General features: G+C 44.2%; 2 protein-coding genes across 3 annotated transcripts in view; both read left to right on the plus strand.

Moving 5' to 3' along the window:
• Positions 1 to 17,057, plus strand: part of VPS33A (VPS33A core subunit of CORVET and HOPS complexes) — a 30,104-nt gene extending 13,047 nt beyond the window's left edge. The window contains exons 6-13 of one of the 2 annotated variants that reach the window (XM_068989849.1): positions 426 to 600; positions 4,366 to 4,559; positions 6,606 to 6,732; positions 7,948 to 8,015; positions 8,876 to 9,013; positions 11,786 to 11,923; positions 15,839 to 16,007; positions 16,519 to 17,057. In XM_068989849.1, the coding sequence (XP_068845950.1) occupies positions 426 to 600; positions 4,366 to 4,559; positions 6,606 to 6,732; positions 7,948 to 8,015; positions 8,876 to 9,013; positions 11,786 to 11,923; positions 15,839 to 16,007; positions 16,519 to 16,700 (1,191 nt within the window). In that variant the 3' untranslated portion in view covers positions 16,701 to 17,057. The remainder of the gene's footprint in view (positions 1 to 425; positions 601 to 4,365; positions 4,560 to 6,605; positions 6,733 to 7,947; positions 8,016 to 8,875; positions 9,014 to 11,785; positions 11,924 to 15,838; positions 16,008 to 16,518) is intronic. The other variant, XM_068989850.1, reaches the window with a different exon arrangement.
• A 5,168-nt stretch (positions 17,058 to 22,225) lies between these two features.
• LOC138093493 (uncharacterized) lies at positions 22,226 to 22,360 on the plus strand. The gene has a single exon (XM_068989532.1). The coding sequence runs from the start codon at positions 22,226 to 22,228 to the stop codon at positions 22,358 to 22,360; it is 135 nt and encodes a 44-aa protein (XP_068845633.1).
• Positions 22,361 to 22,715: the final 355 nt, after the last annotated feature.

A 22,715-nucleotide genomic window follows, 5' to 3' on the forward strand; every position in this document is an offset into this window, starting at 1 on the left:
CACGGTGACTTATAGAATAGAACTTCTGTGAATAATAGAAATGGACTCTGATTTTATGCCTCATTGAGAAATAGCTGGTAAAAGTGTTAAGTGTTGGAATGGGCATCCAACATGGAGTGGTTTTCTGTCGCTGTTTATTTCTTGTCCATCTCACTCTTCCACCATTTTTCTCCATTTTTACTTTTTTGATACTTTCCATTTTTAGCTGATTTTTTTTTTTTTTTTGGCTGTGCCATGTGGCGCATGGGATATTAGTTCCCTGACCAGGGATCAAACCTGGGCCCCTTGCATTGGAAGCGCAGAGTCTTAACTACTGGATCACTAGGGAAATTCTAGCCAATTTTTTTTTTTTTTTAGTCTTAGCCAGATTTTTAAATCTGCTTATGCCCAGGAAAGTCCCACCTGATCCCATGTTTTGTTTCCAGCAAGTGGCCAATATGATGATCAGGATGAAGAGAGAGTTTACAGGAAGCCAGAATTCAATATTCCCCGTGTTTGATAATCTCTTGTTGCTTGATCGGAACGTGGATTTATTATCGCCTCTAGCCACTCAGCTTACGTACGAAGGACTCATTGATGAAATTTATGGCATTCAGAACAGTGAGTAAAGTAACCCTCCCTTTTACCAATAGGTAATCTGATAGGAATATCCAAAAGACCAGTTAATTTTTTTTTTTTTTTCAAAGAAAAACCCATATTCTAAGCAGTATTTATTATAGTGGACAGAGAAGAAAAAATATGCCAAAACAGTAACTCAAAAGACCATTTTTTTTTTTTCTTAAGACGCTTCCTTTCTAAATAACTCAGTATTTGGAAAAATTAAAATGCTGACTTTAGACCTGCAGACACTGGGATTCAGTGACATCCGAGCGAACTGTCCTTGTTGGTCACACATAAGCTGGCGAGTGTTTACTGCACGGGACTGTGTGTGCCCCCTTGTGAGCAGAGGCCCAGGGCTAAATGCAGGTGGCCCTGCAGTTGGAGAACATAGATGCCAAGGTGGGCAGTCATTCAGGAAAGCTTGTGGATGAGGTGGCTTTTGTACTGAGTTTGGAAAGATGGGTAGAATTTAGGGGGGCGTTGCTGGTGAGGGGCAGGCAGCATAATACCTGTGGGGAGCCGTGGGGCAAAAAGCTTGCTGAGGCAGAGGGCACAGCAGGGTACATTCTGGGAGAAAGGTGAGAACAGGAGATTGGAGACACTTGATGATAGACCTGAAGGCCTGCGAGAGTTAGGCTTAACAGGCAGTTGGGGTCAGAGATCACAAGTATGTTTTATTTGCTTTTGACTGCATGATTTGTGTCTGTTTCTGTCAGTTTAAAATTGGAGAAGACTCTAATAATGATCTTGATGTATTCCATGTCTTTAAAAACCTATGAGGCTCTGGCAACCCCATGACCACATTCCTATGTGGCAGCTGGTGCCCAGTGCAGATCCCTTCTTTAGATAGGCCCTTCTCTCCAGACTACCGCAGACTCCACCACTCCTGTCCCATCCAGGCCTCCTTCCCTCATTTACATGAGCCCCAGTCTCTTTTGGCATCCTGAGTTATATCACAGGGGGCCAAGGAAGAGCCCTGGAGGAAAGCATGGAGGCAGAAAGCCAGCTGGTGGTGGCCAGGGCTCAGGAAAAGCGTGGGGAGTCAACTCCTGTTGGGTACGGGATTTCCTTTGGGTTTTTTGTTTTTTAATTTTTTGGTTGCACCGCAAGGCATGTGGTATCTTAGTTCAGCAAGTAGGAATTGAACCCGCAGCCCCTGAAGTGGAAGCATGGAGTCTTAACCATTGGCCTGTCAGGGAAGTCCCAGGGTTTTCTTTTGGGATAAAAAAAGTTCTGGAACTAGAGACCAGCTGTGGTTATAGAAAGTTGTGTTTGTAATAAATGCTTTTGTAAAATGGTTAAAATGGTAAATTTTATGTTAGGTGTATTCTACCATAAGAATGCATGGATAGCAGATGGATAGATGGGTAGCCACGGAAGTAGATGAAGACACAGCCGTGAAGAGGGGTTTCCACAAAGCAGAGTCTTTAATAAGGCTGTAAAAAGTCTTATTTTTAAATTATTTGTTCCAAAATTTGGCTTTTTTTTTTTTTGGTTGTGTTGAGTCTTTGTGGTGCAGGGGCTCAGTAGTTGTAGTACATGGGGTTAGTTGCCCTGCACCATATGGGATCCCAGTTCCCTGACCAGGGATCAAACCCAAGATCCCTGCATTGGAAGGCAGATTCCTAACCACGGGACCACCCAGGGAAGTCACCAAAAGATGGCATCTTGAATACTTCTAAAAACTCCATTTCATGGACAGAGGAGTTCTATGCTAGATAGTAGGTAGGAATCAAAGAAATGAGGAGCCCCTCCTCTCATGGTTGCAGAGAGCAAAACACCTAAGATACCTTTAGAAGGAGCTAGGGTTTAGGGCAGGGAGGTGGCCTGGGGAGTGAGGGGAGGCTATGTAAGATAGGTGAGAGGTAGGAAGGGATTCTCCAAGAAGAGAAGGAATATGTGTAAATTCAGTTTCTTGGCAGCAAGGTTTTTTTTTTTTTTTCATAATATAAGTCAAACATTGATTAAGGGAAAATTGAGAAAATACAGAAGGAAAACACACATCTCCCATGATCCCTGAAATCCTGCCCTCAAACTTTGGGACAACAAATGTTAATATTTTGGTTGGTGTATTTCCTCATAGTCATTTTTTCTATGCAGAGTTTGTTTTTAGTTAACAAAAAGTAGAATCAGCTTGTACAAATTATTCTGAAATTTTTTTGGTGGGGGCGAGGGGGGTGTTGTGGGAGCCCACGCGGCTTGTGGGATATCTTAGTTCCTTGACCAGATTTTGATTGAACCTGAATTGAACCCAGGTCTTTACAGAGAAAGTGCTGATTTAACCACTGGACTAGGTACAGGGATTCCCTGAACCTCTTTTTTGATTTGGTATAAGATGAGCATGATCCAGAGGATGTTGGCAATTTGATCTCTGGTTCCTCTGCCTTTTCTAAAACCAGCTTTAACATCAGGGAGTTCATAGTTCACGTATTGCTGAAGCCTGGCTTAGAGAATTTTGAGCATTACTTTACTGGCATGTAGGATGAGTGCAATTGGGAGATGGTGATGAACAGGGAGGCCTGGCGTGCTGCAATTCATGGGGTCGCAAAGAGTCGGACACGACTGAGCGACTGAACTGAACTGAACTGAAGATGAGCATTTTCTCAGCATATGTATAATTTTAATAGCTTAACTAAAATCCATAATATATATTATACCATGGTTTGTACAACCCTTCCCCTAATGTTGGGCAGTTTTGTTGTTTGTTTTTTAATGGTTATAAAGGCATCTGTGTACATAATTTTTTTTCATATACTATATTTCTTCCTCTGCATTCTCTGATGCAGGATTTAGGGGTCAGAAGTATTAATATTATAAGGTCCTTGATTCATACTGCCAGGCTTCTTAGACTTAAACCAGTTTATGTGCTAAGGCAACTCGTAAGAGCATGTGGGGTATTTCTGGAAATGTGACTAAGTTGGTTTGGAGGGAACACAGGTGGGAGAAGTGGGTTAAGGCTACTTAGTGGAGGAACTGGATGCTGTGCCGAGTAATTTGGGAGCTTCTCCTGGATTGGAGTGGACAGCTTCTGTAAAAGCCAGATAGTAGATATTTTAGGTTATACAGTGCCTCTGTGGAGTCTCCATTCTTCATTGTAATGTGAAAGCAGTCGCAGATGAGAGAAAACAAATGGGCATGGCTTTGTGCCAATAAAACTTTATAAAAACAGGAAGTGAGGTGAAATTGACTTTCAGGTGATAGCTTTCAAACTATTTTGGACAACAACAAAATACGTATTATATCATGACCTACTACATACACACATATGTGTGTATGAAACTGAAGCAAAATTTTATTTAAAAAAAAAAACCATTCCCCTACTTCATGTGATGCACTATGGTATTTAATGTTTTGTATGTTTGTTTATAATGCTGATTACAACCCACCAACTTGATTTCGTGATCCACTAACAGGACATGACCTACAGTTTGAAAAACACCGTAAGATAATGGGAGAGATCCTTGTAAAATTTTTTTAAGTGAAAACGTAACCCATCCCTGAATAAATTTAGGAACTAACTAAACGTTGCCACAGTGATTTAGATAGGTGACTCCAAAGAAAAGTGGAACCATGATATTAGTATTGAAGAGTGACTGCATTCTGTACTGTGATTGTGGAAAAATCAGAGCCTCAGTGCCATGCACCATTTTTTCTAAAGCCAGCTTCCACCCTCTTCTGAGTTGGAAAATTCTCTTTAGTGCCTGAGCTAAACTGGTTCTTCCATTAAACACACGCAGGGCCTTGTTCCCTTCCACTGTTGTTCAGGTTATGTGAAACTACCTCCAGAGAAATTCGCCCCTAAAAAGCAGGGCGATGGTGGTAAGGACCTTCCCACAGAAGCAAAGAAGCTTCAGCTGAATTCTGCAGAGGAGCTGTATGCTGAGATCAGAGATAAAAACTTCAATGCTGTGGGCTCCGTGCTTAGCAAGAAAGCAAAGGTGATCTCTGCAGCATTCGAGGTAAGGTGGTTTGGTTGTTACCCAGCTTCTGTACGTCACAGGCTAGACTGCCCACCCCTCCTAACGAGCAAGGACTGCCAAAGTGCAGCCACTGAGCGGGGCTGCAGCTCTCCTGAGAAACCGTGGGCTCAGCCACTGGAGGACCCAAGGTTTTCTTTCTTTCTTCTTTTTTTTAAATATATGCACCTTTATTCATTCATTCATTCTGCACCTCGTAGCATGCAGGATCTTAGTTTCCCAACCAGGGCTGGAACCCCTGCCCTCTGCATTGGAAGCAAGGAGTTTGAACCTCTGGACCACCAGGGAAATCCCCCCCAAGGTTTTCTTTTTAAACTTCTTCCCAGACCCATGAGAAAAGGTGTTTTTCTCTTTTAGGGAGAGAAAGGGGTAGTATTTTGAGTTTACAAGCTTTCACCGTAAATATTTGTTTTACCTTCTTTTTAATTATTTCCCATCTCTCTTAAGAGGGAGCCAGCTGTACTCTAAATAAAAGATCCTCCATCATAGAACTTGCAATTTGGGCCAAAAGCTCCCAGTTTAGCCAACATGCCAGTGGCAGGGGAACTCTGCAGATGCAGGAGGTGATAATAAGAGTGAAATCTCAGGAGCCCAGAGCTTTTAAATGGATGGCTTCATTATCACCTTCCTGCCTTCTCTTGCCCAGCCACTGGTTTATTCTTGGTTAAGCTCATTTTTGAAACGGAAATTCAGTAAGATGCTGAACTCTGCCTGTTTAGTCTTTGGAAACATATATTAGGAGAACTTTGAAGACAATTTTTTTTCACTGAGTGTGTAGTTCCAGGTTTCATCTTTATTTTTTTTAGTGGTTTTTTTTTTTTTTAATGTGGACCATTTAAAAAAATCTTTATTGAACTTATTACAATTTTTGCCTCTGTTGTTTATGTTCTGGTTTTTTGGCCATGAGGCATGCGTGATTCAACCAGGGATCAAACCCACACCCCCTGCATGGGAAGGTGAAGTCTTAAAACACTGGACACACCTGGGAGGGCCCTAGGTTCATCTTTCTTAGGATTCAGTTCAGTTGAGTTCAGTTGCTCAGTCATGTCCGACTCTTTGTGACCCCATGAACTGCAGCACGCCAGGCCTCCCTGTCCATCACCAACTCCCGGAGTTCACTCACACTCACGTCCATCGAGTCAGTGATGCCATCCAGCCATCTCATCCTCTGTCGTCCCCTTTTCCTCCTGCCCCCAATCCCTCCCAGCATCAGAGTCTTTTCCAATGAGTCAACTCTTCGCATGAGTTGGTCAAAGTACTAGAGTTTCAGCTTTAGCATCATTCCTTCCAAAGAACACCCAGGGCTGATCTCCTTTAGAATGGACTGGTTGGATCTCTTTGCAGTCCAAGGACTCTCAAGAGTCTTCTCTAACACCACAGTTCAAAAGCATCAATTCTTTGGCACTCAGCTTTCTTCACCTAGACAGCATATTGAAAAGCAAAGCCTACTTTGCCAAAAAAGGTCTGTCTAGTCAAGGCTATGGTTTTTCTTAGGATTAGTGTTCATTAATTGATTTTCTTCAATTTTCTGAGTTACTTGCTTTACAATGACTAAACTTTGCAAACAAAAAAAAATTTCTCATCATGAAGTAAGGTCCTTTTTATCCATGGACAATATGCAAGATTGAGGTTCAGCAGTAAGAATGGATTTTTTTTGTTACAGAGGAAACTTTTTGCTATTTATGTTCCCCTCTTAACATAATGTCTTGATTTTAATTTTTTACTCAGAAATGTTTGTGGATAACCAATACTGTCCCCACAAATACTAATCACAGTATTATCTGGTGCCTGGGAAGGAAAAAACCTTAGGCATTTGCTCCCTAAAAAAGTACTAATGTAGTGAACAGGAACACCGAGCCTGTCTTTTCTGTTTTTTATGTCATGTTGAAGATGGGTCTGGCCTGATTTATTTGTATTCCATTCTTTCTTTTGCATTAGTATAAATTGAATGTCCTCTGAGCAATACAAAGACGAGAGCGCTTAAAATATCTTCCCCACTTGCCGCTTCTGCTCTTTTATGCATTTCAGGAAAGGCACAACGCCAAGACGGTTGGGGAGATCAAGCAGTTCGTTTCACAGCTGCCCCACATGCAGGCAGCGCGAGGCTCCCTTGCAAATCACACCTCAATTGCAGAGCTGATCAAAGATGTAACTAGTGAGTATCCTTGGGAAGCGATGGAGCTCACCTGGGGCTGACTGGCACGCACCATGACTGACACCGCGGCCACTGGCACCGCCATGCTCCCTTGGGAGGGTTAGCTCTGTTTTAATACCATATGTTATCCTCAGTGTTAATTAAATGTTCCCATGTTTATAGTCAAAAATGTTCCCTTTGTGATTAACTCAGTTTTCTTTCATTAATACGATAATGTAATCATGTGATATAATATTTGGAATGTCAAAAAGAGAAAAAAATTCTTCCCCTAACATGAGGCAGTTAATTTTTTCAGTCTGGTTTTTGTCTTGTCATTAAGGGTTACTCAGAGCAGAATCCAGTTTCTGTTTTAGTTTTGGTTTTTCCCTTGAAGACTCCCTAGATAGAGAGCGTATGTTAAGTATTTTGAAAGCGCTTGGGAAATGTCTATTACACCAAAGGTGAATTTACTTCTTAAAACACAGGCTATAAAAGGTGAGTTAGAGATTGTTCAATGCCCTGTTTTATAAAGTATACTTTGAATCTTACATAAAAGTGTTAGAAAATCAGTCCTTTGTTTTCATATTGATGGACGTGGAAATCAGGTGAAACTGGGTTCGATCTGATGATGCAAGTAAAAGGCTCTTGGCAAATTAGCTTTCACTGATACTGAAGAAAAATTCCTAAGATCTTATTAGAGTCCTAAGGATCTTGAGATTTCATGAGAGTCCTAAGAATAGCGAAAGGGTACTGCTGCAGCTGCTAAGTCGCTTCAGTCGTGTCCGACTCTGTGCGACTCCATAGACGGCAGCCCACCAGGCTCCCCTGTCCCTGGGATTCTCCAGGCAAGAACACTGGAGTGGGTTGCCATTTCCTTCTCCAATGCATGAAAGTGAAAAGTGAAAGTAAAGTGGCTCAGTTGTGCCCGACTCTTAGCGACCCCATGGACTGCAGCCCACCAGGCTCCTTCGTCCATGGGATTTTTCAGGCAAGAGTACTGGAGTGGGTTGCCATTGCCTTCTCCGAGCGAAAGGGTGCAGTGGTTGACTATTCCTGGATGTAACTTAGGAGGTCAGAGTTGTAGTTTTCCATGTTTCTTAGATTCTTTTCAGGTGGCAGTTTGAATTTTTTGTTTGCTTTCTTTTTTGCATGTCATGTTTCCTAATCATGCTCTGTGTATAAAAGCATTAACGTTTATTGAATTTCTTACTTACAAATTTGCTATTTCCATTTTAGCTTCTGAAGACTTCTTTGATAAATTGACAGTGGAGCAGGAGTTTATGTCTGGAATAGACACTGATAAAGTATGTGAAAATGAAACTGTTCTAACAAATAATTGATACCTTATCAAAGCTAAGATTACAGCTATAAAAGCAATTGCGTTGATTCCCATGCCTTATCTAAATATTTTGAAGAGCAGGTGCAAAATGTGAAAATAGAGATCTTAAGTATTTGAGATTATTGTATTGAAGGCACTTTCTTCTATGCACAGAGAGGTGAGGCCCCGCCCCTAAAATCAAAGATCTCTAAACGAATATATTTACTTCCTAAGTGAATTGGTCTTTTTTTTTTAAGTAAGTACTTTATTTGCGGCGTGTGGGATCTTTTTGCTGTGGCATGTGGGATCCAGTTCCCTGACTAAGGATCGCTCCCAGGCCCCCTGCATTGGGATCGCTGAGTCTTAGCCACTGGACCACCAGGGAGGTCCCACCAAATTGGTCTGATAGTTTCTTTATATATCCACCTCTATTACTAAATTTGAAATGATTCAATTTGTGAGAATTCCCATCTTCTAGAAAGATTCTTGTTACTTTATGCTGATAAATTGCTGTCGGGGTAGCCAGGATCACACACCCAGGACATGCAACAGCCTCTGGAGGTTGTCCATCCATGGAGACAGATGAGTCCAGACAGGCTGCTGGGTCCCTCGAGCCTGCCCTCACCAGCCTGTGTTCCCTGTTGGCTGGTGTGTCTGCGTGGTGGCAGGGGTGTGTGCAGCCCAGGGGCCGAAGGAGCTACTTTGGAGGGAGCTGAGGGAGAGTGCAAAAAGAATGAGCCCTTCTCCCACTCATCTCCTTTATTTGACTTTGAAAAATAATAGTAAATATCCAGTTCTGTCAGTCCCCAGACCAGATTCTGGTACCCGTTTACACTTTGTTTTCAGGTCAACAGCTACATTGAGGATTGTATTGCCCAAAAACATCCCTTGATCAAGGTGTTAAGGCTAGTTTGCCTCCAGTCTGTGTGCAATAGTGGACTCAAACAGAAAGTTCTGGATTATTACAAAAGAGAAATTCTACAGGTCAGTATATTTTTAAATGACTAATTTGCCAGAGGTGAAAGCGTCTTTCTAAAAAAATACTTCCCAAAGCTGCTATTTGGGTGTAGTGTTTCCATTATCTTTTAAATGTTTTAATACCTGGAGGGATTGTCCTTGGTATTTGTCTGCTGTGTTTGCATAACAATAACATTAGTTAATGTTTATTGAGCTTTTACTACATGCCAGGCTTAGTTAGAAGAGTGTTATGTGTATTCATTTGTTTAATCCTTACAAAGGTGATGAGCGAGATAGTCTTATCCCCATTTTATGGATGAGAAAACTAAGGCAACAGAGTAGTGCTGTAACTTGCCCAAGGTCACCAGCTAGTGTGTGCCAGTTATTTTTCATTCCCTAAGTTGTGTCTCTTTGAGATGCCATGGACTGCAGCGCTCCAGGCTCCTCTGTCCTCCACTATCTCCTAGAGTTTGCTTAAATTCATGTCTGTTAAGTTGGTGATGCCATCTAACTATCTCATCCTCTGTCATCCCCTTCTCCTTTTGCCTTCAATCTTTCCCAGCATAAGGATCTTTTCCAATGAGTTTGTTCTTTGCATCAGGTGACCAGAGCTTCCTATTGAACCTTAAGCTTCAGCATCAGTCCTTCCAATGAATATTCAGGTTGATTTCGTTTAAAATTGAGTGGCTTGATCTACTTGCAGGCCAGGGGACTCTCAAGAGTCTTCCCAGCACCACAGTTCTAAAGCATCAATTCTTTGGTGCTCTGCCTTTATGATCCAGCTCTCACATCTGTACATGTTACTGGAAAAACCATAGCTTTGACTATGTGAACCTTTGTTGGCAAAGTGATGTCTCTGAATACGCTGTCTAGGTTTGTCATAGCTTTTCTTCCAAGGAACAAGCATCTTTTGATTTCACATCTGTAGTCACTGTCCACAGAGATTCTGGAGCCCAAAAAAGTAAAGTCTGTCGCTGTTTCCACTTTCTCCTATTTGCCATGAAGTAATGGGACCATATGCCATGAACTTAGTGTTTTTAATACTTAGTTTTAAGCCAGTTCTTCCACTCTCCTCCTTCACCCTCATCAAGAGAGTCTTCAGTTCCTCTTCACTTTCTGCTGTAAGAGTGGTATCATCTGCATATCTGCGGTTGTTGTATTCTTGCCCAGAGAATAGTATGTACCGGAGCCAGGACTAAACCCGGACAGCCGGGGACTAGTGCCCCTGCTCTTTAACCAGACAATTCCACAGAGGATGGGAACTTTCTGATGACGATTCCTTAGCTGACTTACTTAAATCAGGCCTGTTACTTTATAGTAAGGAAAAGCCCACCATTGTTTTTAAAATTTTCCTGTTTAAAAATGTTTCAGGCTGTATGTATTTGCTGTTACTATTTACAGTTAAGTATGTTATTGTCAAAACTAAATACTCACTTAGTTTGGGTTTTTTGTTTGTTTCACCTTTAAAAAATTACATGTGCATTCTCATCACATAACATTCAAATGAAGCAGAAGTATATGGTGCAAGGGCTTCCCAGGTAGCTGAGAAAGTAAAGAATCTGCCTGCAATGCAGGAGACCCAAGTTCAACCCCTGGGGAAAATCCCCTGGCGAAGGGAATGGCAACCCATTCCAGTATTATTATTGCCTGGAGAATTTCATGGACAGAGGAGCCTGGCAGGCTACAGTCCATGGAGTTGCAAAGAGTCGGACACAACTGAGCATCTAACACACGCACACACACACACACACACACGCACACACGGAGAGGACTTACATGAGCAGTTTGGTTTGTGTGCTTCCAGATCCCCTTCTTTGCGTGTGTGTACAAAGAATGTTTACATACACAGACCATGGGGCGAGACCAACTGGATCTGAGTCCCAGCTCTGTTACTCATTAGCTGTGTGACCTTCGGCAAGTTATTTAAAGTTCTCTGTAAAATGGAGATAATAGTGTCTACCTCGTGAGGTTATAGTAAGAATGATTGAGTTAACATATTTAAAGCACTTAAAACATGGAAAGTATCATATAAGCATCACCTTTTATTACTCATTAGATCTCTTTTAATAGAAATAAAATCCTATTATGTGAAGTACAGTAAGTCCCCTACACACAAACCTTCAAAAGTTACAAACTTTCAAAGATGTGAATGTGCATTCCATCAATGTGAGGCTTAAGAGAAACTGCAGCTTGCCCTCCAGTTGTGTTAGTTGGGTACTCAGGCTAACTTTGCTGGACTTAAAAACGTGCTCTCAGAACAGAACTTTTTCGTATCTAGAGGACTTACTATATTCTATTTTTTTGTCCTTAAGAATAAATCCAGAAACTTGTACTTAATCAGGATGTGTAGGTCTGCCTCATTCTGCTTTTAACAGCTAATTATATTCCATATGAAAATATACTATAATTTTTTTTTTGGCCGTGCTATGGGGGATCTCAGTTGCCTGACCAGGGATTAGACCCCCACCTCCAGCAGTGGAAACATGGGATCTTAACCACTGCACTGCCAGGGAAGTCCAGAATACTAAAATTTATTTGCTGCTCACTTAAGTTGGGCCCATAAATTCTCGGAACTTTAAAGTGAAAAATTTAAATCCTTTGAGTGATCCAGTGAACTGGGTTTGTTGTCATGGGCAAGCAGCTTTAGGACAGGCTTCCGTCCTGCCCTGCCTGCGCCCATGGACAGTCATCGCCTGGATTTTGGTTAACATGCCCCAGAGTGCTCACCAGTAGATTTGTTGGAAATGCTCCTTTTTGAAAGTCACAGAAACCGTGTTCCTGATTTGATTTCTCTTGCAGACCTACGGCTATGAGCACATCCTGACCTTGCACAACCTCGAGAAGGCTGGTCTGCTGAAGCCGCAGACGGGGGGCAGAAACAATTACCCAACTATCCGGAAAACGTTACGCCTTTGGATGGATGATGTAAATGAGCAAGTAAGATGCTCCTCTTCGACTCACTGAGAACTTCCCAGGTGGCTCAGTGGTAAAGAGACCACCTGCCACTGCAGAAGATAATAGGAGACTCGGGTTCGATCCCTGGGTTGGGAGGATCCCCTGGAGGAGGAAATGGCAACTCACTCCAGTATTCTTGCCTGAAAAATGCCATGGCCAAAGGAGCCTGGTGGGCTCCGGTCCACGGCGTCACAGAGTCAGACACCCGCATGCACACTGCAGCTCATTTGCATTCCCGTTGCTGGTGTATTGCCACGACGTACGCTACTTGATCTGTTCATCCACTTTGCTTTCTAAAGACAGTTTTCTATTTTTTTCTTTTTTTAATGTGTGGATCCTAGCAGAAAGTAGTGCTCTTGTACTGAATAGTTCGATGGAGTTTTATAAAGATGGGGTGGACCAGGGACAGGCAGTGCAGTAGAGAACCACTCACCCCCTCCCTGAGGGCAGGGGTTCCAGAACCAGGAGAGCAGAGCTGTGGGGTGACAAGCCAAGGGACTCAACCAGCCTCAGGCAGCATTCCACAGAGGGATTCGGGGCAACAAAACGTGACCGCACAGTCCTGTCCTCTCTCCATTTTCCAGCTGGTGTTCCAGCTGGCACAGAGCACCAGGTGGAAGGTGGGGAGGGTCAGGCAAGGATCCAGCACAAAAGGAAAGCAGATGCTGAGAAGCAGGGTTCCTCCCACAGCCAGCCCGTCTCCACTCGGAATTGATCACTGTAACCAGTTTGTTACGCATCTTCCCAGAAAGATTCTGTATATAGACAAACTTTTTTTTTAATATTTATTTATTGATTTGGCCTCTCTGGGTCTTAATTGTGGCATATGGGATCTAGTTCCCTGAAGAGAGATTGAACCCGGGCCCTCTGCATTGGGAGTACAGAGTCTTAGCCACTGGACCACCAGGCAATCCTAAACAAACATTTTTACATAAATGGTGCATATTCTATACCTTGGGTCTTCAAAGTAGGGTGCACTTTGCTTTATATTTTTTATTTATTCCCATCTTTCTAAATTTCATTTTTCTTATATTTGTTTTTTGGTTTATCATAAGGGGCTTTATTAGGCTGCCTCTTGGCACAAAAGCTAACAATTAAACAATCTCTTCTCTCAGTACTAAAATTGGATTGTTTCTCCCCGGTGGGAATATCAGTTCATTCAGTTCAGTCGCTCAGTTGTGTCCAACTCTTTGCAACCCCATGAACCACAGCACTCCAGGCCTCCCTGTCCATCACCAACTTCCAGAGTCCACCCAAACCCATGTCCATTGTGTCGGTGATACCATCCAACCATCTCATCCTCTGTTGTCCCCCTCTCCTCCTGCCCTCAATCTTTCCCAGCATCAGGGTCCTTTCAAATGAGTCAGCTCTCCACATCAGGTGGCCAAAGTATTGGAGTTTCAGCTTCAACATCAGTCCCTCCAATGAACACCCAGGACTGATCTCCTTTAGAATGGACTGGTTGGATCTCCTTGCAGTCCAAGGAACTCTCAAGAGTCTTCTCCAACACCACAGTTCAAAAGCATCAGTTCTTCAGGGCTCAGCTTTCTTTACAGTCCAACTCTCACATCCATACATGACTACTGGAAAAACCATAGCCTTGACTAGATGGACCTTTGTTGGCAAAGTAATGTCTCTGCTTTTGAATATGCTGTCTAGGTTGGTCATAACTTTCCTTCCAAGGAGTAAACGTCTTTTAATTTCATAGCTGCAATCACCATCTGCAGTGATTTTGGAGCCCCCAAAAATAAAGTCTGACACTGTTTCCACTGTTTCCCCATCTATTTCCCATGAAGTGATGGGACCAGATGCCATGATCTTCGTTTTCTGAATGTTGAGCTTTAAGCCAACTTTTTCACTCTCCTCTTTCACTTTCATCAAGAGGCTCTTTAGTTCTTCCTCACTTTCTGCCATAAGGGTGGAGTCATATGCATATCTGAAGTTATTGATATTTCTCCCAGCAGTCTTGATTCCAGGTTGTGCTTCCTCCAGCCCAGCGTGTCTCATGATGTACTCTGCATATAAGTTAAATAAGCAGGGTGACAATACACAGCCTTGACGTACTCCTTTTCCTATTTGAAACCAGTCTGTTGTTCCATGTCCAGTTCTAACTGTTGCTTCCTGACCTGTATACAGGTTTCTCAAGAGGCAGGTCAGGTGGTCTGGTATTCCCATCTCTTTCAGAATTTTCCACAGTTTATTGTGATCCACACAGTCAGAGGCTTTGGCATAGTCAATAAAGCAGAAATAGATGTTTTTCTGGAACTCTCTTGCTTTTTCAGTGATCCAGCGGATGTTGGCAATTTGATCTCTGGTTTCTCTGCCTTTTCTAAAACCAGCTTGAACATCTGGAAGTTCACGGTTCATGTATTGCTGAAGCCTGGCTTGGAGAATTTTGAGCATTACTTTACTAGCGTGTGAGATGAGTGCAATTGTGTGGTAGTTTGAGCATTCTTTGGCATTACCTTTCTTTGGGATTGGGATGACAGCCGTAATTCCTGTGTTGTACCATGTAAGTCATGTGTTAGTTTGGCTCTTCACTGCCCTGACCAGCCTGTACCTACCTCGCCCATACACCTCTTACCCTCTTAGCACTCAAGATCTTACTTCCCCGAGAAGGGATGGAACCTGTGCTTCCTGCAGTGGCAGTACAGAGTCTTAATCATGGATCGCCGGGGAAGTCCCCTCCTTCATTCTTTTATACAAGTATTTGACTGCATTAGGTCTTAGTTGCTGCACGTGGCATCTTTTCCCATGATGCGTGGGTTTAGTTGCCCTGCATCGTGTGAGATCTTAGTTCCCCAGCTAGGAAATTGAACCTGCATCCGCTGCATTGGGAGGTGGATTCTTAACCTCTGGACCACCAGAGAAGTCCCCCCTCCTTCATTCTTTTAACTTCTTTTTAATTGCTCCATAGTGGTTTTTCAGTTATATCTTGTTTCCTGATTTATTAGAAATTCAAGTCATTTGCAGTCTTTCACTACTTCATACAGTGTTGCATTAACATGTTTATGCTTTGGTCTTTTCTCCTCTGGTCTTATCCTCTCTGTGGGATAAATGCCTGAAAGTAGAATTGATGGGTCCAAGGGCTCAGCTAGAGAGTTTCACTTTACCTGCCAAGAAGTTTCTTGCCAAACCAAGTAACAGCTTTCCATCTTCAGTACCTAGAGGTGCTTTGAGTGGCTTTTGAAGGTTTGAGTAGAAAATGAACCTTTGGAGGGAACAGTATGGAAACAGGTACATTACCATATGTTAAATACATAGGCAGTGGGAATTTGCTGTGTGACACATGGAGCTCAAGTCCAGTGCTCTGTGACAAACTAGAGGAGTGGGGATGGGGTAGGAGGGAGGCTCAAGAGGGAGGGGATGTATGTATACCTATCCAGGTGGTGCTAGTGGTAAAGAACCCGCCTGCAGGTGCAGCAGACTTGGGTTTGATCCCTGGGAGGAGGAAATGGCAATGCACTCCAGTATTTTTACCTGGAAAATTCCATAGACAGAGGAGCCTGGTGGGCTCCAGTCCATGAGGTTGCAGAGTCAGACTCGACTGCACACATGCACACATGGCTGATTCGTGTTGATGTATGGCAGAAACACAATATTGTAAAGTAATCATCCTCCAATTAAAAAATTACAACAGAGAAGAAAGTGACCCCTTGGCTGCTAAGAACAGAGCCAAGCATGAGTAGACTGGAGAAGAATATTTTGATATTAGAGAAAGATATTTCAATATTGCTGCCAGATATTTCAGCATTGGAGCCGGCTATTTTGGGGCATTGTGTTTCTACCTTCAAAGCCAAATCAAATAATTTTGCATTACCCTAAAAGCCGCAGTTAGGTGGCTCCACTTTTCTGTCTCTTGCTGTACAAGCTTTTTTCTCTTCAATTATTTAACAGAATCCCACGGACATATCGTACGTGTACAGTGGTTACGCCCCACTCAGTGTGCGACTGGCCCAGCTGCTTTCCCGGCCTGGCTGGCGGAGTATTGAGGAAGTTCTGCGCATCCTCCCAGGGCCCCACTTTGAGGAACGTCAGCCGTTGCCCACAGGACTGCAAAAGAAACGTAAGTCCGGGGCCCGTATCTACAGATACTCATGCACTGTTTCTGTGGTTTTCACATATTAACACAATTGCTTTGTAAAATACGTTTGTAAAGGACTTAGGAGTCAGAGTCCAATATTACTGCTGTTGTTAGTTGTGAATTATATTGTAAGCACTGGAACTCATTACTCCCTTAGGAGTAGCAGATTTCAACCTCTGAGTTGAGGATCTCCTAAGTTAGAAAAAACATTGAAATCAAAATCATGGTTCCTGAGTTTCAGGTGAACTGTCTGGACCAAGACATACGACTTTTCCTAGGAATGATGCAGTTTTTTAAGAGGTGGGAAAAGAAGCATCAATAATAAATAGTTCTTCCCCGGCAGTCCAGGGGTTAAGACTCTGTGCATTCCAATGCTGGGGGCGAGGGTTTGATCCCTGGTCAGGAAACTACGATCCCACATGCAGCACAGCCAAAAATAACTATGTAATTTTTAAAAATAATGATTCTTCATTCTGAAATGTTCAAATTTTAGGTCAACCAGGAGAAAACCGAGTCACTCTGATCTTTTTCCTCGGGGGTGTAACCTTTGCTGAAATTGCTGCCCTGCGATTTCTCTCCCAGCTGGAAGATGGAGGTACAGAATATGTCATCGCCACCACTAAACTAATCAACGGGGCCAGCTGGATAGAGTCACTAATGGAAAAACCTTTCTAGGGTGTTCCAAGTAGACTTACCAATGAACTACAGAATAAACTGCTCCTTTGAAGAAGTTATGGGAACAGCAGTGCAGTTCCAAGGAGAAATAACAACAGGAATGCAGAATTTACTTTGGGGTCAGCTTCTTAAATTAGGCTGTTTTTTCCTTTCAGTTTCTCTTTTGGGTTCTTAAATTTTTTAAAGAAGAATGGAAGAGACTCAGCCTGTGTAAAAGAAATCCCAGTTTTTAATGTTCTGAGCCCAGGATCGCCATTAGAGACCTAGAAATATATGAAGGATGGTGGGGATGGATAATTTATTCAGCCATAAATGGGGCCAGTTCTTAAGAACACAGGGACCAACCAGGTAAAAATGAAAATAAAAGTGGAAGTCCAACCCCTAATAAACAGTGCTGAATTTCTTGGAGGTGCATCATGCCTAGGGCAGTGGCCAAGTGTTAGGGGTCTGGGGCTGGTATCTCAAATCCCTGAGTTTGAGATTGTTTTTTCCTGTTGAACATGGTACCTTACATCCAGTGTCACCAGTCTCTATGTTACCCAGTCGTCAGGGCAAGTTTTGGCTCCTTCTGTGTTCGATTCCTCTGCTTCTAAAAAGGCAAAAGGTTTGGAAGAGCTTCTTGCCCCAGAACAGAGTTTACGCTCTCAGTGATCAGCTGAATTGGTGTGGGTCCCCGACTTGTCAAGGGCTTTTTACATTGAGGAAGACAGCTTTCTGAGAATGTATTTGAAGATGCGTTCTTAGTGCACGTGTTATTAACTCTTAAGAAACTTCAGTGGTAGATGCCTTCAGTTTTCTTCCCTGCTCATTGTGAGCCCCACCATCCAGCTGGTTCCCCCCGTGAGCAAGGACAGCTTTGCTTTAGCAGGTGGCAGCTCCCCCTCCCAGGTAAGTGCCACACCTGCTGCCCCAACAGTCTGCAGCCACTCCTTACACAGCCTCCGGTGTTTGTTTTGCTAGGAAACACCCAGCTCCCTGGTCTGGTGATGTCATCCCCCTCTGGTACAGCTTGTTGGTGATCCAGGCATCCAGCTGCTACCTTTCCCCGGGGGAGACTGCTAGGCTGTGGAACAGAGGAGGGAAGGTGCTGGCGAAGTTGGAAATCTCCCTCCTGCTCTGTCCCAGCATCTGAAAGAGTTAAGGCCAAGAAGGGGACTAAATTAATGGTTTTACAGCCCTTGCCCAAGTCTCCAGCAAAATTAGTTGACCCCCTTCCCCCTTTGCTGGGGTCCAAAGTCAGTGTCCCTCCCCGGATGTCATTTCTTTTCTCTTTAAAAAAAAAAAAAAGATTTGGCTCCACTGGGTCTCAGTTGCAGCACTTGGGATCTTCTTCACTGCAGCATGTGGGATCTAGTTCCCTGACCAGGGATCAAACCCAGGCCCCCTGCATTGATAGCACAGAGTCTTAGCCAGCAGATCACCAGAGAAGTCCCCCGAGGTGTCATTTTTGTTGTTAATTAGTACCTGTACAGGTTTTTGTCTCTAGTGAAATTGTTAGCACACGCCATGTTATGAGTGAAGGAGAAATTCTGCATTTAAAAAAAATCTCTGTAATGTAAAAATGAGGGGTAGAAGAGGGAATATTTAAAAGATTAGCTTCTTGTGAATTTAACTTGGCTTTAACATTCAGTAGTTGGAAAGGTCTTAAAGAAAGCAATTCCTGGTGTAGGAATCCTTTCTCAACCCCTTGTTAGCCCAGGGAGATTAGTTTATACCTTCCAGCCCCAGTGGCCCTCAGTCTCAGCTGCTGTAGAGAATAAAACGCACCTTGTCCGTCAGTGTTTTTGGCTCCTGGGATTCAATCCAAGCCCAGTCAAGTCCTTCTGGCTGGGGTTTTGTCCTGTGAACAGACGCTTGGTTGTGTCTCATCTGTCTGCATTCACTCATGACTCTCTACTCTCTTGCTCTGAGCATAGTTAGGTCAGCTCCTAAAAATGCATTCAGCATAAGACTTCAAAACCTCAACTGCTTCATTTGTATGCAAATAGAAAGTGCGAGATAATTATATATTATACGCCTTTGTGTAAGTTCACTTAATACTTGAAGCAGTCTTTGTCCCAAAGAAGTGTGCCCTTACTGAGAAAACGGGTACGTGAATGGTACATTTATTCTTGGGAAGGGTGGATTGTTTACATCATGTCTGGACTTTTTGTCTAGTTGGGTAGACGGTTCTGCAACACCAGCAGTCCTACAAAAAGAAGTCTCCATACATAAAGAAGCGTACATAGGCGCTATTTTGTGTCCTTCTGTACACTTTTGAATTGTAGCCAAAAGAGAAATAAGTATTTGAACTGTAGTTTAACTGTGGAGCAAGAGACTAATGGTTAAAGGAGGTTTAAAACACCGCACTTTAAAAAGTTTTTCTTGTATATTGGAGTATAGCTGATTAACAATGTTGTGATAGTTTCAGGTGGACAGCAAAGGGACTCACACATACATGTATCCATTCTCCCCAAATCCAGGTAACAGCACATTTAACTGGGAAGGGAGATTTCCATGTGTTCAGCCACTGTAGCTCTGTCCTCATGACAGGTGGATTATAATTAATCTGACATGCAGTCTGTCTCTTGTTTTCAGTTGTACTGTTTATATTCACCAGAGCTGAACTCAAAAAAAAGAAGTACTTCTTAAAAAAAAATACCAAAACAAACTGAGTGCCTAAAGCAGCCAGTAAGAGGGCTTGTGATAAAGATGGCAAGACAGAGAAATACAGATAGACTATGAAAGATAAACAGAATGAATTATACTTGAGAACCTTGTATATATTTCAGTCCTATGGTTTAACAATGGCATACTGTAGAAAATAGAGGATGTTTTTTGTCATCCAGCAATCAAAGACAGTACTGTAAAATTTCTCAGACTCTTATTTCTAAATGGATGCATGTGAACTTCAAGCTACATAATGTGTCTCAGCTTCAGTTACTCCATTGCAACATTATTTAGTTGCTAAGTCAGGTCTGACTCTGTGACCCTATGGACTGTAACCCACTAAGCTCCTCTATCCATGGGCTTTTCCCAGGCAAAAATACTCAAGTGGGTGGCCATTTCCTTCTCCAGGGGTTCTTCCTGACCCAGAGATCAAACCCGCGTCCTCTACAGTGGCAAGCAGATTCTGTACTGCTGAGCCACCTGGGAAGGCCACTCCGTTGGTATGAAATACCCCAAATTGGGTGGTGACTAGAGTCTACAAAGGCTGGAACACAAAACTGCCTTCAGATATCCATATGAAGGATGTGAGAGTTAAAGGGTAACAGAATCAGGTCTATTTTAGTAGCCTTTTGCATGTTACTTTGGTGTGGGATTAGAATATAAATCTCAGCCATACTTGCCTGTGACTCGGCAGGACACAGCCCTCCAGATGACCAGGTCTCTGTGGGGAGTAATTACTCACTGGCTTCCTGCACGCAGCTTGATAATGTTCCGCTCCTGTTTTCAACCCGGCTGCAGCGGGGCAATGATTTGATAATAAGAGATCCTGATCAAATTAGAGAGCCATTTGGCTTCTGGATGATGATGTTGATAAAAGGGTTGATGTCCACACTGCCTGTTTTTTTAAAGGTCAAAACATAGTCTTAACTACAAACTACTACAAAAAGCAGGAATGGGGGAGCAGCATAAAGTTCGTGCTTTCTTTTCCCTTCATTGTTACATCTGAGAAAGGGTCTGTTATTTATTGGCTGGAATCCTGACTGGTTCTTTTTACCTTACATTTGGCAGAGTTGAAATTGGAAGTGGGTACATTGCAAGGGTGTCTATATAATGAGTCTCTAAACTGCAACTCTGAATTAGAATCGAGCACTTGAGAGCTCTTGGTTTTCTGAGCTAGTTCGCACACAGATGCTTGCAGTTGCATGTTTTAAGACAAAAAAGCTAAAGTTTTTGCTTTAGTTGGGCAGTCATAAGTGAATGCTGTATGTACAGTGGTTCTTCTTGTCTGAGACTCAAGGATGGGACTGCTGTTTGTGGAAGTTTGTTAGAAAAGAATCTGGACTGTATCCCACCCACAGTGTTTAGAAAAGCCAGGCAGGAGGGCCATGAAATCCCCCCTGTGTACCGCTTGCTCAGTGCCTCTAAGGCAGGAGCTTTTGCAGGCAACCTCAGAGCTGTGTGGGCTGTGACCGTGACACAGGCAGAGGGTGGGCAAGCCTGCCAGCGCCCCGCCTGGTCTGGACTTGCCTGTGCGCAGCTCCGTGAGAGCTCAGGGACCACGTGGAGACTGTGATTGGTCTCTAGACCACACCTAGTTGATGTGTGCAGCTGCTGCCTGGAAGTCCCTCAGCTCTGCCGACATCGCTGGAGCGTGCACAAGCCTACCTTCAGACAGCAAACCGGAGAGGGACCGCAGAGCTGCCATAGTGGAGGATCCGTGGAAACTTTGCTGAGTGAGTGAAATGGGGAGACGGGGAAGTTGGTGGCTGGCACTGAGGGGTGTTGCTGGGCAGGGCAGCAGTGGAGGTAAAGAATTGGTTTGTAGTTGTTACCATCTGATTCCATCTGAGGTGGAAGATAGAGGGCTGGAACAGATGCCAAGAGCACGATGGGCAAAGAGATAAGCCCAGAGTCAAACTGATACCCACCTCTTAGCACTCCTGCGATCCTGGCTGGCCAGGAGGGCAAGCATGCCTGGCTACAAAGCAGCGGTCCTCAAACTCTTGCAAATTGATACGCCTTGGAGCCAGAGAAATTGCAGAAGGGCTGCAGTGAGGGCCCACTGCTTTCCCCCTACTCAAAGGGATCACTTTTCCTCTCCCAAGTAGTGCTGACAGCTGGGGCTGCAGCTTGAATGATGGCAAAAAGCAAGCTTTACTCCATCAGCCCATTAGCAACACTCACAACATTAAAAATGCAGGAGGTGCATGGAAGGAGAGGGCTGGCAATGAAGACCAGTGCAGCAGCGGGAGGTGGGAACTCTTCTCTCCAGGCTTCCCTCCTCCGAGCTCAGATCCAGATCAGGAGCCAAAGAATGAGAACGTTCAGTTTAAAAGAACTATATAATGTAAATGCAGACAGTGTCCACGTGGTTGTTACAGAGAAAACCAGCCCTTTGGGCTTCCTTAGTCTCGGAGAGGGCAGTGGCAACCCACTCCAATACTCGTGCCTGGGAAATTCCATGGACGGAGGAGCCTGGTAGGCTGCAGTCCATGGAGTCGCAAAGAGTCGGACACGACTGAGCAACTTCACTTTCACTTTTCACTTTCATGCACTGGAGAAGGAAATGGCAACCCACTCCATATTCTTGCCTGGAGAATCCCAGGAATGGGAGCTTGGTGGGCTGCCGTCTATGGGGTCGCACAGAGTCGGACACGACTGACGTGACTTAACAGCAGCCTTAGGAAGCTGTGTTTATACTTTTTAGAGGTCCTAGTCTAGCCCCGTGTCCACACTGCCTCTAACGGTGCCAGACTCGGTTGCGCTTGCTTAGTGTCCAGCGGAGGTTGGTCTAGACAGAGAACCGTCCTCTTGGCGTGCTCAGGGTCTCCTGGATGCCCCCACCCCGCAGGTCCCCGGGCCTCCGGTGTAGGGCGATGCCGACCTCGTCCACCATCCACGTGCTGCAGCTACTGCGAGAGCTGCTGGCCTTCGTGCTCCTCAGCTACACGGTGCTCATCGGGGCGCTGCTGCTGGCCGGCTGGACTACCTACTTCCTGGTGCTGAAGTGACAGCGCCGCCGGCCCGGCTCCCTGCCCCTCCCACCTCCCGTCCCGCACCCGGCCCCAACCACCTGCCCTCCAGGGCGCTGCTCCGCCTCCGACCTCTGTCCTGACGGACCCGAACGGCCAGCCAACGAGAGAACTCTCTAGGGGCGAGGACCCGAGACCCTGTCCAAACACCCTTCACGACGGCCGACTCCGCTTGCCTCCTTCTAGCCCAGAGTCCGGTCCGGTCCGTCCCGCCCCGCCCCACGCGGAAGCTCCGGCGGTTAGCTGTCAGGCAACGCGGTTTCTGCCGTTATCTTCAGCCCCGCCCCTTTCCTCGTCTGCCCAATCCCGACTGCGCTCTCGGGCGGGGGCGTGG

The sequence above is a fragment of the Capricornis sumatraensis genome, chromosome 17 (assembly GCF_032405125.1).
Source record: "Capricornis sumatraensis isolate serow.1 chromosome 17, serow.2, whole genome shotgun sequence".
Classification (NCBI taxonomy): Eukaryota; Metazoa; Chordata; class Mammalia; order Artiodactyla; family Bovidae; genus Capricornis; species Capricornis sumatraensis.

Bases quoted from the DNA above. Each gene is read 5' to 3' on its own strand.
- LOC138093493 (XM_068989532.1), top strand. From the start codon at position 22,226: ATGCCGACCTCGTCCACCATCCACGTGCTGCAGCTACTGCGAGAGCTG.